A 14,471-nucleotide genomic window follows, 5' to 3' on the forward strand; every position below is an offset into this window, starting at 1 on the left:
TTTGCATTGTTGCAAAGCAGCTTTAACAGAAACTACATTGTAGAACAAACAAAAAAGACGTAAGAATAAACAGCATAGAAATGAGGGAAAAGAAAGGGTAAAATACACAGATAATATTGCAAATGTTTTGTTTCATTTTTTGGCTGTTTGAAATAAAGACCTATCTTTTCTGAGCACTTTTACAAGATGTCAAACGGGACTGTTTTATATAATAAGATTGTGCTTATGATGATAATAATGTACCTGATATCATTATGATGTATTTCTTAAAATTGTTTTACTTAAAAAATTATTATTTTTCTTTAGACACTGAGTACCATAGGCATGCATTGCAGTCTTTAGTAATAAATCTCATAGTGTATGTAATATGTATAAGCATCTGACACATCATTAATTGTGTTACCACCAACACCTTCCTCATAAAATGTTTTATATAAAAAAAAAACATTTTCATAGCACAAAAATAAATAGTACGTTATTTATTTGCCTGGAAAATATATAGCAGTTATTGCATGAACTTCAAGTCCCACAATGCATCACTCCAGCATTAATGGTGCGTTCCAGGCAGGTTTTTAAACCCGTGAGTTACGACTTCAAAACCACGACTCACGACCCTATGCGTTCCAGGCAGCCTGTAACTCGTGTTTTTACAACCTTCTACCGGTGAAAGTGCACTGGAACGGCAGTCAAACCCGTGACTTCCCACCCGTGAACTCGTACTAGATCGATGTACTCCCAGTTCAAAGTCGTGAGTCGTGGTTTTGAAGTCGTGAGTTACGGGTTACAGGTTGCCTGGAACGCAGCATAAGCTTCAGTTGTTCGCAAGGTACGTCTAAAATCAGATTCGTTATAGCGAACCGGCTCGTTTAGACGGTTCTTTTAGAGAATCGGTTCATAAAACAGATTCACCGTGTCATCCATTAAAAGAACAGATGATGCGCTGACACTTTTTCAAATAGGCCTATTTCGTGAATTGTTGCGTTTATTGTGACCTATTTTAAAATGTCAATTAACCAAACAACTATTTTTTTAATAGAAATGTTCATTAACCTATCGCGAATCACTGTGACCGAATCATGATAAGGAACCTGTGTGAATCGGACACCGAATCAGTTGGTACGGATGTTGCGACGAAGATGGAGGAGGCAGCCGCGGTCTGAGGAGATAAAGATGCGGATTATGGAGGTTTGCGCCGTATGATTGTCAAACAGGAATATTAAACCCTAAATGGACATCAATGGCAGACATTTATCGACAGGACTCCAGCAGCACAGTATCATTCGATTACAATTCACCGTCCAGTTGTATTTTTTCCAAAATTGTAATTTTAATAGATAACGTTACTCGACTTGAAGAGAAGCAGGAAGGTTTCACAATGGGTCGTCAAATGCTGTAAGCATTAAGGGATAGAGGGATGTGGAAACGGATGGTTTATGCTGATGGTTAATGCGGGTGATGGAGAAAACGGATGATAATAAACAGCAGAGCGAATGTCCTTTAGTGCTTCGTTTTTCATTGGCATAGTTTGCGTTATGACGTCACAGTAGATCAGTCGGACGCAGGAATAAAGAAACATATCTCAAAGCATTGAAATATGAAAGTGCATCAAGTCGTTGTGTATTCATGGGCATTATTGGCTCTTCTGCCGGTCACCTTCTCTGGTGGCAGTTCTGGCGCAGTGCTACTGCGCGTCCCCCTGCGGCAGGGGCCGCTCTCACAGCCTGCGGCCCCCAGGGTCCCCTCTCCACCTGTCCGGAGACGGAGAGGTGCAAGTGGAATTAATTTTATAAACATGATCGACAATCTCAGAGGAAAGTCAGGACAAGGCTATTACATCGAAATGGCTGTGGGCACACCGTCGCAAAAGGTGAGACACGTTCATTGTTTATAAGCTCTTAAGGCAAGGATTTTTTCATTCAACAATTGTTATTATTTTAATAATTTTTAACTTTATAATAAGTAATATTATAACAAGAACTTTGCAAGATACTAAACAAGTAATTTGCTTAATGACATATCATGAAAATCTGACTTTTCCATGTTTAAGTGCAATGGCTTCCTAGTGCTTCTACTTACCTAGAAAATGTGAAAAAGAACAACCCAGTAACTTAGTTTTGGTAAACATTCTCTCCAAGAATGTAAATAAAAGATCATAAAAATTTGACTCCCCTTGTGATGTCAGAAGGAATATTATTATAATAATACCGCCCTTTAATCAGCACTATCCAATCACTGCACTGCCATTTAGTGCAGAGAAAAAAATATTGAAAGCACAAATGAGTTTCAGTTTCAACAAACCACCATTATGGTGATCAATGTTTGCATTTCATCAGCTCATTTACATTTAAAGGGACACACCCCAAATGTCACATTTTGGTCCACACATCCATCTAGTAAAAACTTTCATAGACACTGCCAGTGAACAATAAATACAGTAATTGTTCAAAAACAACTAATATTATGCTGATAAAAATCTGCTGATTTAGCTGGTTTATTTATCCTGCTACTATATTACAAAAATGAGATTACAGTACAGAATATATACGACGTAAACTGCTTATTAGTTAATGTTTATAACAGTTCTTAATATGTTTGCGTGCACTTTTGTTATGTTTTAAATTTTTAAAAAATTATTTAAATAAGCAAATACTTTCATAGGCTAATGTCTACTACATATATGTAATAGTAGTTTAATATGTGTATTATGGTGTGTATAGTGTATGCTGCTGACTGTCGAATCGCGTGAAGCTTGATATGTTGCCGTAGAAACTCAAAACAAGTTGGAAAAAAATTGGATGGACCATTCTGATATTTTAAACATATGCCTGAAAAGGTTAAAAACACAAAGTCTTGGCCTATTCCATGTTCAAACACTCGACTGACTTTTCTATTGTAAAGATACTATGTCTCTATGAGGCTGTTTACACTTGGCATTAACATGCGTTTTCGTCGATCGGATCACAAGTGGACGACGTTAATGCCAGGTGTAAACGGTGTTCAAAACGTTTTCAACGCGTTCACTTTCGACCACTTTCAACCACATCCAGAGGTAGTCGAAACCACTTTCGATCGGATCGCTTTGGAGCTGCGGAACGCAATGTGGTTGAATGTGTTCGAACAGCCACACGCGACCACCTTCTCTCCACCCATTTATCTAATCTGAGGTATTAAACACAAATTTTACGTCTTTTTTTGACTTCTGGCGTGAACATACGGTGAACAGCGCTATTTTTAGCCTTTCATTGATAAAACTACTGCGGGTGTTCTCCGTAGTTTCGTTTTGAAAGCGTGAAAGTTGCGCGATCTTATTTCATCAATTGCCCTGAAAATTCAGAGAAAGCTCTAACATGCACGTACAAAACTCTGTGCAGCATGTATACTTGCTAAACAAGCAGCGGACTCCGATATAATATTAGTTCGCGTCCATATAAACTCATCATTACTCCGGCTCGCGTTTGAATGACAGCAGAGAGACTCGCCCACCGTCTCACAGATCGTCCCCTTACAGTATTCAGGACAAAAGTGGACAAAAGAGACGGATTTAAATACCAGGTGTAAACGTAATGTATCTCTCTCGTCCACTTGTGATCTGATCGATGAAAACACATCTTAAAACCAAGTGTAAACAGCCCCTATGTTTTTATATTTGCACATTGAAAACCCGTCACCCATGAGCAACAATACAAAATGACTGAATATATGATATATTAGGTCATTTCTTCATTTTATCCCCATACTGGTTCATACAGGTACATGGCAGGTGTAGTAAATATTTACCATAACTGTTTAAATCATGTTTTATGCGTGCACCCACTACACTGTTTTCTACCGGCTGGTTTTTGAAACTGACGTCTCGCACAAAGAAAGGGAATAACGTCACATCACTTACTTCCGCGTTCGAAAATAAAGTGTATAATTAATTATCTATATGTTATTTTGAGCTGAAACTTCACATATGTACTCCTGAACTCCAAAATTGAATTACATGGCAATAGCATGGCCTTCTTTATGGACAATGTTTGCATATTTGTCACATTTCATTCAAACCCTCATTGTTCTACAACTTTGTACCCATGTTATTTTCCACTGTTATTTGATAGTGTTGACACCATTTCTTATAAACATAATGTTGATTACTGCATTTGTCTAACTGACCTGTCACCAATAACCGGCCCACGCTGAATGATGTGCTTTATTTGCTGTCAGTAAAGGGGGTGGTCACCCTGTGTTGCCAGATATTAGTACATTTCCAGAAGTGTCACATTATTAAAACACTAAAATCCCATAAGTTACCTACAATATCTGTGTTCGACTTCACGCGGCGCTGCAAGAACCAACAGGCAGGTGACATCAAAGTACCGCAAGAGTGATTTGAAATCAAACTCCTCAGTATAATTTCTCGAATCACTCTCGCAGTACTTTAATGTCCTCAGCAAGTATACTTTTCTTTGTTCTGATAAACACGAATGAAGATATTTTGAGGAATGTTTGAGACCAAACCAATCAGAAGCCACATTGACTTGCATAGTAGGAAAAAAGAATAATATGAATGGGGCTCATGAACGGTTTGGTTACAAAGATTCCTTAAAACTATCTTCCTTTGTGTTCATCAGAACAAAGTAATTTTTACAGGTTTGTAACAACACGAGAGTGAGTAAATGATGACAGAATTTTCAGTTTTGGGTGAACTATCCCTTTAAATCTTGTGTCATCAATCCAACTTATTTGTGATTTTTTGTAGTGCTTCGAAAAACTCCTTATTAAACAATGTGGAAGGAAATGAATGTTTTTACAATGTTTTATTACCACAACATATGCCAGGGTCACATTTATGTGCTGGAATAAAGAAGAATAAGGATTGGTGGAGGAAAAGTGTACAGGGGGATGGGGTTAACGTGGGTCACCTGTAGACCGGATGCAGGCATTATGAGCCGGATTCAAAGGGCAGAAAGAACAGGAAGTCCACAGGACAGATCAATGACACAAGCGCGATTCTTACTACATGTTGGCATAAGCATGCTCACTAAGGCACAGATTAAAGTTCATAAATAAGCCTTTAGAGGCAGAAAACGCCTTACCCATGAAATAATTTTGCATCACCTTTATATGCAAACATGGATTTATAATTATTTGTACTTGTGAATAAGGCTCTATCTATTTTGGCATTGTTTCTTTTAAACCATATCACCCTGGTAAAAAACAAGTGTGGACCATATATATATATTAAATCTATTACTACTATAAAGTACAAAGATCTCAAAAGTCCTAATATTTGTTTTTGTTTTTTGTTCTCAGTTGTTCTCTGTTTTACACTTTCTCTAAGTCATCTCTCTGTCTGTGTATCAGATTTTGCTCAGTCAGTGATGATGTGTAATGCTAAGAGACAGGCAGTCAGTTGTTGTTGATGTGCAGAAGGGTGATCAATAATAAATCTTATTCTTAAATACCCTTTCACAAGTACACCACAACCACAAGGTCAATATGCCTACATTGAGAATAAAGAATAGTCAGGTACTATTCAGTACTATTACTTATATTTAAGAGTAACAGTAAAGATTTTAAAATGAACCAGTAGACAAACTCACTTTGACGATTTCTAAAAACATTGCAGGTAACGGTTAAAGCAGGGGTCTTCAACTACTCTTCTTCAAGGGCCAGATTAAAACATTTTTAAATATTATGCGGGCCACACTTTTACCCCTATTTTTACCTTTTATATATTTTTTACCTTTACATTTTATTATTATTATTATTATATATGTTATAACTTATGTTGTTTTTGTTACTTTTTGTTATAGGTCATATATGAAAAACATTCCAAGTATTCACAACATACAGACAGTCTTCTCCTAATGACTAAAATCGTTTTCTTTTTTAATATTTTAAAGATATACTGTATAAGCTAAACCACCTTTCCATTGGACATTACAGTCGAAGTTCGCCCCCTAGTGGCAGTCATAATTAAATTTTAGTTTAATCATAAATTTGCAAACAACAATCTATGAATATATATACTTAATAATTTACTAATCAGTAATCAATTGTTTTTAAAGTGTTACTGATAAAGTTAAACAAACAAACAAATAAAGATAAATCATTTTAACCTTGCACACAGTGTTTTGACTGGAACAAACTGAAATACATCACTTCCGGTCGGTGTGTCACATGCAAAGGTTATTATGCGTTGTGGTTGAACAAGTTTATTTTATTTAATGGATCCAAAGCTCAAACTGATCAGAAAATTACGCACACTGATTTTAGATCATCCAAAGATGACCGGCAGGCCACCGGTTGACTAGCCCTGGTCTAAAGTAATAATGTCTATGACTGATACACTGCAAAGTTTTGACTGTAAGTCAAGTCAAGGTTGTTAAAGAAATATTACACTTTTTTAAAAATCTTGATAATTTACTCACCCCCATATGTCATCTAAGATGTTGATGTCTTTCTTTGTTCAGTCAAGAAGAAATCAAGTTTTTTAAGGTAAATTTTCCAGGATTTTTCTTCATATATTGGAGAATGTGTGTCCAATAATTTTGATGTGATTGTTTTTTATATATATAAAAAATTGGTAAATCACAACAACTTGCTCAGTGTCTTTATGCTATCAGCACATATTTAATGCAGCTATATTTCATGTATTTGCTAAATCTAACTAAAAACCGACTTACTTTCAGTCCTGTTACCAAAAAGCCTCTATTAAGAAGCCATGTTAAAAAAATAATCTAGTTACCTGAGACTAATACTCATTTTAAAAAGTAAAATATGTCTATAAAAGACAAAAAATAAAGTTTAATTTGACGAGTTACAACATGCAAATGGCACCGATTCGGTGGAATGGCCCACATACAGTAATGCGGGATTGAATATGTACAAAATATATGTAGAGTTCAGCAGTCTCAATTCGTTTAATTCATCACAGTGAATTAACACATTAAATTGATGGTAAAAATGGACTTTTATTACAAAAATAAATGTGATCTCTGTGTTTCAGTTGAACATCTTGGTGGATACAGGCAGTAGTAATTTTGCAGTGGGTGCTGCTGCTCACCCGTTTCTGCACAGATATTATCATCGCTCTCTGTAAGTACTAAACACTTTTGTTAATATACATGTTGTAAAGGTTGAATGCACTGTTGATGTTTCTATTAAAAAAGATTATTAATTTGTCCAGTACAGTCTGCCTAATTCATAAAAATAATGTCACAGTGCAAAAATTGTAATTGTCCAAAAAAGCTAGAATAATTTTCTTGAAAAAAAAAAAAATATATATATATATATATTTTTTTTTTTCATATTCATTTGGATTTTGGGGTGAGACATGACTCTTGAGATGTCTCTAACAGGGGTCCCGCTTTATTTTTGCTTGTAGGTCTACATCATACAGAGACCTGGGCCGCAGTGTTTATGTGCCATACACACAGGGCCGCTGGGAAGGGGAGCTGGGCACAGATCTGGTGTCGGTTCCTCATGGACCCAACGTTTCTCTAAGGGCCAACATTGCTGCCATCACCCAGTCTGACCGCTTCTTCATCAATGGATCCAACTGGGAAGGCATACTAGGATTGGCCTATGCGGAGATCGCCAGGGTTGGTTTACACTGTTTCTGTGGCGTGAGCTCAGGGAGTACATGTGGGGAACAAACAAAAAACAGTTTGTGTGTATATTTTTAGTTTTTTGTATACCCTTATGATTATCACAGGAGTACTGTATATTCCTTGATTTAAAGCTCCCGCTTCTTCCCAACTTCATTGTGCTCACCTATTTATTTAACACACTTTATTTTATGTACTATGTACTTACTTTGTAACTGCGTATGTACTGGGTATCAGCCTTAAACCATTCAAGTAACAGCATGTTAAAAGTATGATGTAAGACCAATGTGATTTGACAAATATGGCCAATGCTGTGCAATGTGGGGAACAAATGTTATTACAGTATAACAGAACATACGTGAAACTCAGTTAACATTTATTGTGCAAATATTTACAAATATATTCTCTTAAGTACTTGAAAAATATTTGTAATTCATTTTTATAAAACTAAATACGTTTTTGTGCAGTTTTAGTGCATAATGTATAGAAATTCAAACTACTATTAGCATCATTTATGATTGTTTGTAAGGCAAGGTAAAAAGACGAGTCTCTGTCTTTCAGCCGGATGAGATGCTGGAGCCGTTCTTCGACTCTCTGTTGAGACAGACCAGCGTTCCAGACGTCTTCTCACTACAGCTCTGTGGAGCAGGATTCACTCAGAACTACACTTCAGGCAGTTCAACTGTAGGGGGCAGTATGGTGAGAAATAATCAAATAAAATCTTCACCTTAACTAAATAAAAAGCAGAATGGATATGACACTCTATTCTATTCATGTTGAAAGTGAGCAGATTGTTATTCAGATGTCTTTATTTTTCATAGATCATAGGGGGAATAGATCCATCATTACATGTCGGTGAGCTGTGGTACACACCCATCAGACGGGAATGGTATTATGAAGTCATCATAGTGCGCATTGAAGTTAATGGACAGGACCTCAATATGGACTGCAAAGAAGTAAGTGTGATTTCTCTTGTTGTTTTCCATATAGCATTTATATTTACTGGGAAAAAAACACTGATACATTTTTAAAACTAATTCATGCATAGACCCATTGATATATTGGCTTTAAACTTATTATGTCATAGGAAAGCATGGATGTCTCCATCACTTTTCTGTTGTTCCTAATGTCAAATGAGTCGTTGTTAATAACAAACATACTCTCTCTCTCCCAGTATAACTATGATAAAAGTATCGTGGACAGTGGCACTACAAACCTGCGTCTCCCACGCAAGGTGTTTCAGGCTGCTGTGAAGGCCATCGAAGCTGCCTCATCGGTCAGTTCATATTATACACCATCACGTCACGTTTGTTGGAGTTTCTGTAGATTATAACAAATCTGACTTCAGGGAACATACATGCTGATAAAATACAGATCTTAAATGGGTTTGGTTAAAATATGGACACTTACTCGCTCAACACTGTCCTTTATCATTGCAGACCGAACAGTTTCCCTCAGGTTTTTGGCTGGGGGAGCAGCTGGTATGTTGGCAGACTGGCACAACACCCTGGCACATCTTCCCCGTCATCTCTCTCTATCTGATGAGTGAGAACAGAAACCAATCTTTCCGCATCTCCATTCTGCCACAGGTTCGTCCTTATGTTTGGTAATATGCAATGAAGTGCTTATAATGGCATACTGTATACTGTACTTTATTTGGGTTAATGTACACCACCTTTTTTGTTTAGTAACTTAAAAGCATCTACTAAATGCCTAAATGTTAGTAGTAGTTAGTCCAGTAGTTTTCCATGAAGTTCTAGAAGTATTTGACCTCATGTTGTCATCTCTGATTAATGGCCATTTCAAAAACATTTCTTTGGCGTCTTTATGTAAGGCGTCTTTAAATACTATGAACTTACATCAAAATTGGAATTTGCCGTATGTATTGCACGCGTGCTATTTATTCTATAAAAAGTTGTAAAAAAAGAGTTGAATACTTACATTTTTAAGGTGTTTCCTATTAAAGTTACTTTTTAAGTTACCAACTTTTCACATTTTACAGTGTATATGCGGACTTCATGAGAACGGGTTGGCGATGGCATAGATAGATAGATAGATGGACGGATAGATAAGATATATGATGTGAATGTCTGATACGTGTGTCTTTCTCTTGGATCTCTGCAGCAGTACCTGAGGCCGGTGGAGGACGTGGCCTCAGCACAAGAGGACTGTTATAAATTTGCTGTGTCTCAGTCCAGTACTGGGACAGTAATGGGTGCTGTCATCATGGAGGGCTTTTACGTGGTGTTTGATCGGGAACACAAACGCATCGGCTTTGCTGTTAGCACGTGTCACGGTGAGGAAGTGGAATTTAAAAAGTATTTAGACACTTTCAGGATGTTAAATGCATTTACATTCACTTTGAGTTATGTGATTACCAATGGGGGCTGGTGCAAAAAAATTAAGTCAGTTATTATCCGACATTTCATGTTTTAATGATAATAATTGTTTTCGTTCACATGTTCATTTCTAATCATGAGCTTACTTGACGAGCATACAAGTTTAAATGTGTTTATTTATTTGCGAAGAAGAGAACAGATAAACAGAGACCGTGCATCACTTTACATGTTTAACATCACATGAAGCAGATGAAATATTGAGTTGATAAATCACGAAACCTTTGTGCTGAACAGGCAAATATAAGCGACTTTGCAAGGATGATCTGAAACAATCCAATTAGAGCTCAGCCTCAAGTCACATGCTTTTAACAAGTTTACTGACCTACAGTACATACACACTCGTTTAGGTGGTGCCCCAGACACACACAATAAACTATAGGTCTAGCGAACAAACTTTTTATTTTTTTTATAAATGATAACATAACAAACAGTGAAATAGTACAACTAAATGATTTTATTTTGTAATCATTTGCATTATATATTTAACTTTTTGGTTACATATTAAAGTAGCTTTCCTCTCTGGCCAACTTTAAGGCACCCTATTGACCATCTGCCACTGGTTATTACTAAACCTGTTACTGAATCAGCTGTAAAATACCTTTGTAAAACAAAGTCAGACTCGATCCTTATACTATGGGTCAGATTTACTAAAAAGTGTCCACACCTTTTTAGCAATAATTCTTCACAGTGTGCCTTTATTAAATCCTGACAGTAGTTTTTATTGGCAAAAGAGGGGTTTGCACTGGTGCAGGCTGTTAGTAAATCTGACCCTAGGTTGTGTTTTACAAGGGTAAATTTCACAAAACCTGTAAAAAATAGGCATTTGACTGTGATAACTTTTCATGTTACAGTTGCTAGAACTTTTATTGTGGGAAACATCTGGATTACATTTGAAGATAAATGGTCTTAATAATGTTAGTTACTTTTTAAATACAAATAATATTTTTAAACATTAAATTAACTAAAATATTTTTATTAAAAAGTAACTTGAGCATTTAAGTAACTAAATTAACATTTAAATTAATCTACAAATATATTATGATTTATATTTAGATGATTTTTAAACCGCAGAGTATGCAAATAAGTTTTGCATTTCATGACAGAACACTTAACTCTTTCACCGCCAGCGTTTAAAAAAAAAGTTGCCAGCCAGCGCCAGCGTTTTTCATGATTTTCACCAAAGTTTAATGCCTTCCAGAAAATGTTCTTCTTTAAATATATAAACATACAATATACCAAATGAAAGAACAGACCCTCTGCTTTCAAAAAAAAAAACGTTTCATCCTACCTTCAGTGGTTCTTTTGCAATCAGCTTTTGAATATGGGTAGGTTTCTGCAAAAACACCATATTTTGAGCAAAAAGCAGAGATAATTCCATTTTTGTGACGGACTTTTCATAGAGATCCCATTCAGAGCGATCTTTAAAACAGACACGGACATGCAGCCGCTTGCCATAGGGCAATACTTCCGGGTTTAAAAAGTTGCGGAAGGGCACCACCTGGTGGATAATAGCGGTATTGCGGAAAGACGGAAAATCTCGTCATTGGCGGGGAAGCGTTTTCTCTTAATTGACGAGATATCTCGTCAATGGCGGTGAAAGAGTTAAAATATAAATGAATAGGGGAATAATAGATCTGTAAATAATTTCTAATTCTTTTCTAATCTTTAAAATAAAAATGGAAGTTAAATTAACAATTATATGACGTTTATGGCGTGTCTCTTTGTAATAAGTGATTTTGATTGGTTAATTGTGGCATTTAATAGCAACGCGTGAATAGCAATGCTACACAAATCTACTCAAAACATATTTTACCCCAAAATCAAAAGACAACATTCTTTTTCTGGTAATTGAGCACATTTTCCTTGTGATTGTTTTGAATAAAAATTATGTTAAAAATTATTAGGGGACAAAAGGGTAAAAATCACATCTTTTGCTTTCTTTTTACTTTAAGTGTTAAAGTCACCACGAAATTGAAATGAAAAATTTTATTTTTGTTTAATGAAATATCGTAGTGTTTTCATTCATTGTTTTTTTATCATTTTTTAAAATCCAGCTTCTCCCATAATCTTTTAATCAAAAAACCCTAACCTCCTCCCCTCCTCGACACCACATCTCTTCACTTCCTGTCACAAGAAATGGCATGAGGGCGGATTTGTTCAGAGATTTGTTTTGTATCAGAACTCTTCAACATGACCCAACTTCTAGTGATCCAATCAATTCCTGATAGATGAAATCAAGTCCTGCCCTACATTTTTAGAACATGTTTAAGTAACACAGTCTCACCCCATGTCGTCAATATTTGACGACACTTGACCATTCGTCAATATGTGACGCGGAGGGTATACCTTTCGCGTCATTTTTTGACGAACTGGGGACTTGAATACAATTACGTCCGTTGCATTCTCTTCTCCTATTTTCTTACCATTTTCGCGTCGGTTTAGGGTTAGATTACGCAAAATTAAACAGTGTACGCAAAATTAAACAGTGTACGCGAAATTAAACAGTTGTCACCTGGCTTTGGGGTTAGAAACAGTTGTCACCTGGCGTTGGGGTTAGAGTTAGGTACAACAGTTGTCACCTGGCGTTGGGGTTAGAGTTAGGTTTGGGTAGGGATGTCATTATGTAAATCTAACCCTAAACCGACGCGAAATTGGTAAGAAAATAGGAGAAGAGAATGCAACGGACGTAATAGTATTGAAGTCCCCAGTTCGTCAAAAAATGACGCGAAAGGTATATCCTCCGCGTCACATATTGACGAATGGTCAAGTGTCGTCAAATATTGACGACATGGGGTGAGACTGGGTTGGTTTAAGACCCTCAAAACAATGTAAGACTGGCAGAGGTTGAAACTGGACCCTTACGTCTTCTGCATGTCTACTTTTCTGTTATCATTTGTCTTCACAATTTGTTACTATGTACTACTGTATTGTTTTAATTACAATTATTATAGCATTTAAAATCCAGCTTTTGTTCTTGATTTGATTTCATTCAATAGTCGTTGATGTGTATGTGTTGATTTTTCTTCCAGTCCACGATGAGTTTCGTACGGCGTCAGTGGAGGGTCCGTTTCACGGCGTTGACCTGGAAGACTGCGGCTACAACGTCCCTCAAACTGATGAGTCAACGCTTATGACCATCGCCTACATTATGGCGGGCATATGTGCCCTATTTATGCTGCCCTTGTGCCTCATGGTCTGTCAGTGGCGTTTTACCCGCTGCCTTCACCCACTGGGTGCTGGAGACTTTTCTGACGACATATCCCTACTGAAGTGAGCCATATCTAAACATAGGGCGATTACACTGTTTGCATCAATGAAAACGCCTCACAGAGCGTGGAAACACTGGCGAGACCACAACAATTATAACTATGTATGTTATATGTGCACACACCCTTAATCCTAATGGGCTTAAAAGGATTTTGTACCCTCTGTTCCTGTTTGAGTATATGTAATATGTGAACGACCCCTTATTTACAAAGTTTTAAGTGTGCATAGCTGTCCTGGGACTGCTTAAGTCAAGTACTGTAAAGTATACGTTAATGTGTGTACGTCTGTTATTGAGAGCGAGACAGAGTTTGTGCACTACTAAGATGTCATATACTATTCTAATAATTGGGCATCATCAAATATGACGTATAATGTTGAGAACACATATTTGACTCCTATATGACTTAACATAACATAACAGTCATACAATATCAGTCTTCTGAGGAACTCATATTACAGTGAATTACTATGACATGATCTTGTATAATTAAAAGCTTACAGTAAATAGACTATGTGAAATCATTATGATCTATAGAAATGACTGGCAGTGGGTGAATCTCAAGAAACCTGTCATGAACCAAAATAATTATATTTAAAGCCTTAATTATATTTAAAGCTTAAAGCCTATTTCTTACACCATTAAAAGTAAGCATTTTTCCCACAACAATAATAATAATTATATATTATTTACATTGTAAAAATTTTATGGTAATTTTAATGGTGTTTTACCTTATATTTTTGTATTATTACTTTTTTTACTGTCCAAAAAAGTACAAATGTAATACAGTGAATACAAACCACTGTAATAAATGTCTTTCTTTTAATTTTAAGAAATGACATCTGGACACGATTTTGTGAGATTCACCCAAAAGTAATTTAAATTATGTAACAAATATGCATCAGCTCTTATATTATTTATTTGAACAAGTATGGAATAGTAACGCTAACTCCACAAATCTGAATATGATTACATTCATACACTCACAGTTAGTTGCAACCTAATAAATGCTCCTAAAATGACTGCTGCTTTTTCTTACCCACATAATAACTGACATGTATTAGGACAAACACATATTCAATTGCATTGTCCTAACTGAAACTTCAGATTTAAACCATGGTTTTAAGTGTAACAAAGAAACTCCAGTTTGGCAGCTCTAAAACATTTAATAAAATGTGTAATAAACCAGCATTTGACCTCTTTCTTGACTAT

The 14,471-nt window shown here is 36.1% G+C and overlaps 1 protein-coding gene across 1 annotated transcript; it reads left to right on the plus strand.

Moving 5' to 3' along the window:
- Positions 1 to 1,034: 1,034 nt before the first annotated feature.
- On the plus strand, positions 1,035 to 14,448 carry bace1 (beta-secretase 1). The gene is made up of 9 exons (XM_065281765.2): positions 1,035 to 1,867; positions 6,995 to 7,083; positions 7,373 to 7,589; positions 8,157 to 8,294; positions 8,417 to 8,551; positions 8,770 to 8,871; positions 9,035 to 9,184; positions 9,720 to 9,891; positions 13,024 to 14,448. The coding sequence occupies exons 1-9, from the start codon at positions 1,595 to 1,597 to the stop codon at positions 13,266 to 13,268; spliced, it is 1,521 nt and encodes a 506-aa protein (XP_065137837.1). The 5' UTR covers positions 1,035 to 1,594; the 3' UTR covers positions 13,269 to 14,448.
- The last annotated feature ends 23 nt before the right edge of the window (positions 14,449 to 14,471 follow it).

This window comes from Paramisgurnus dabryanus, chromosome 8, assembly GCF_030506205.2.
Source record: "Paramisgurnus dabryanus chromosome 8, PD_genome_1.1, whole genome shotgun sequence".
Lineage (NCBI taxonomy): Eukaryota > Metazoa > Chordata > Actinopteri > Cypriniformes > Cobitidae > Paramisgurnus > Paramisgurnus dabryanus.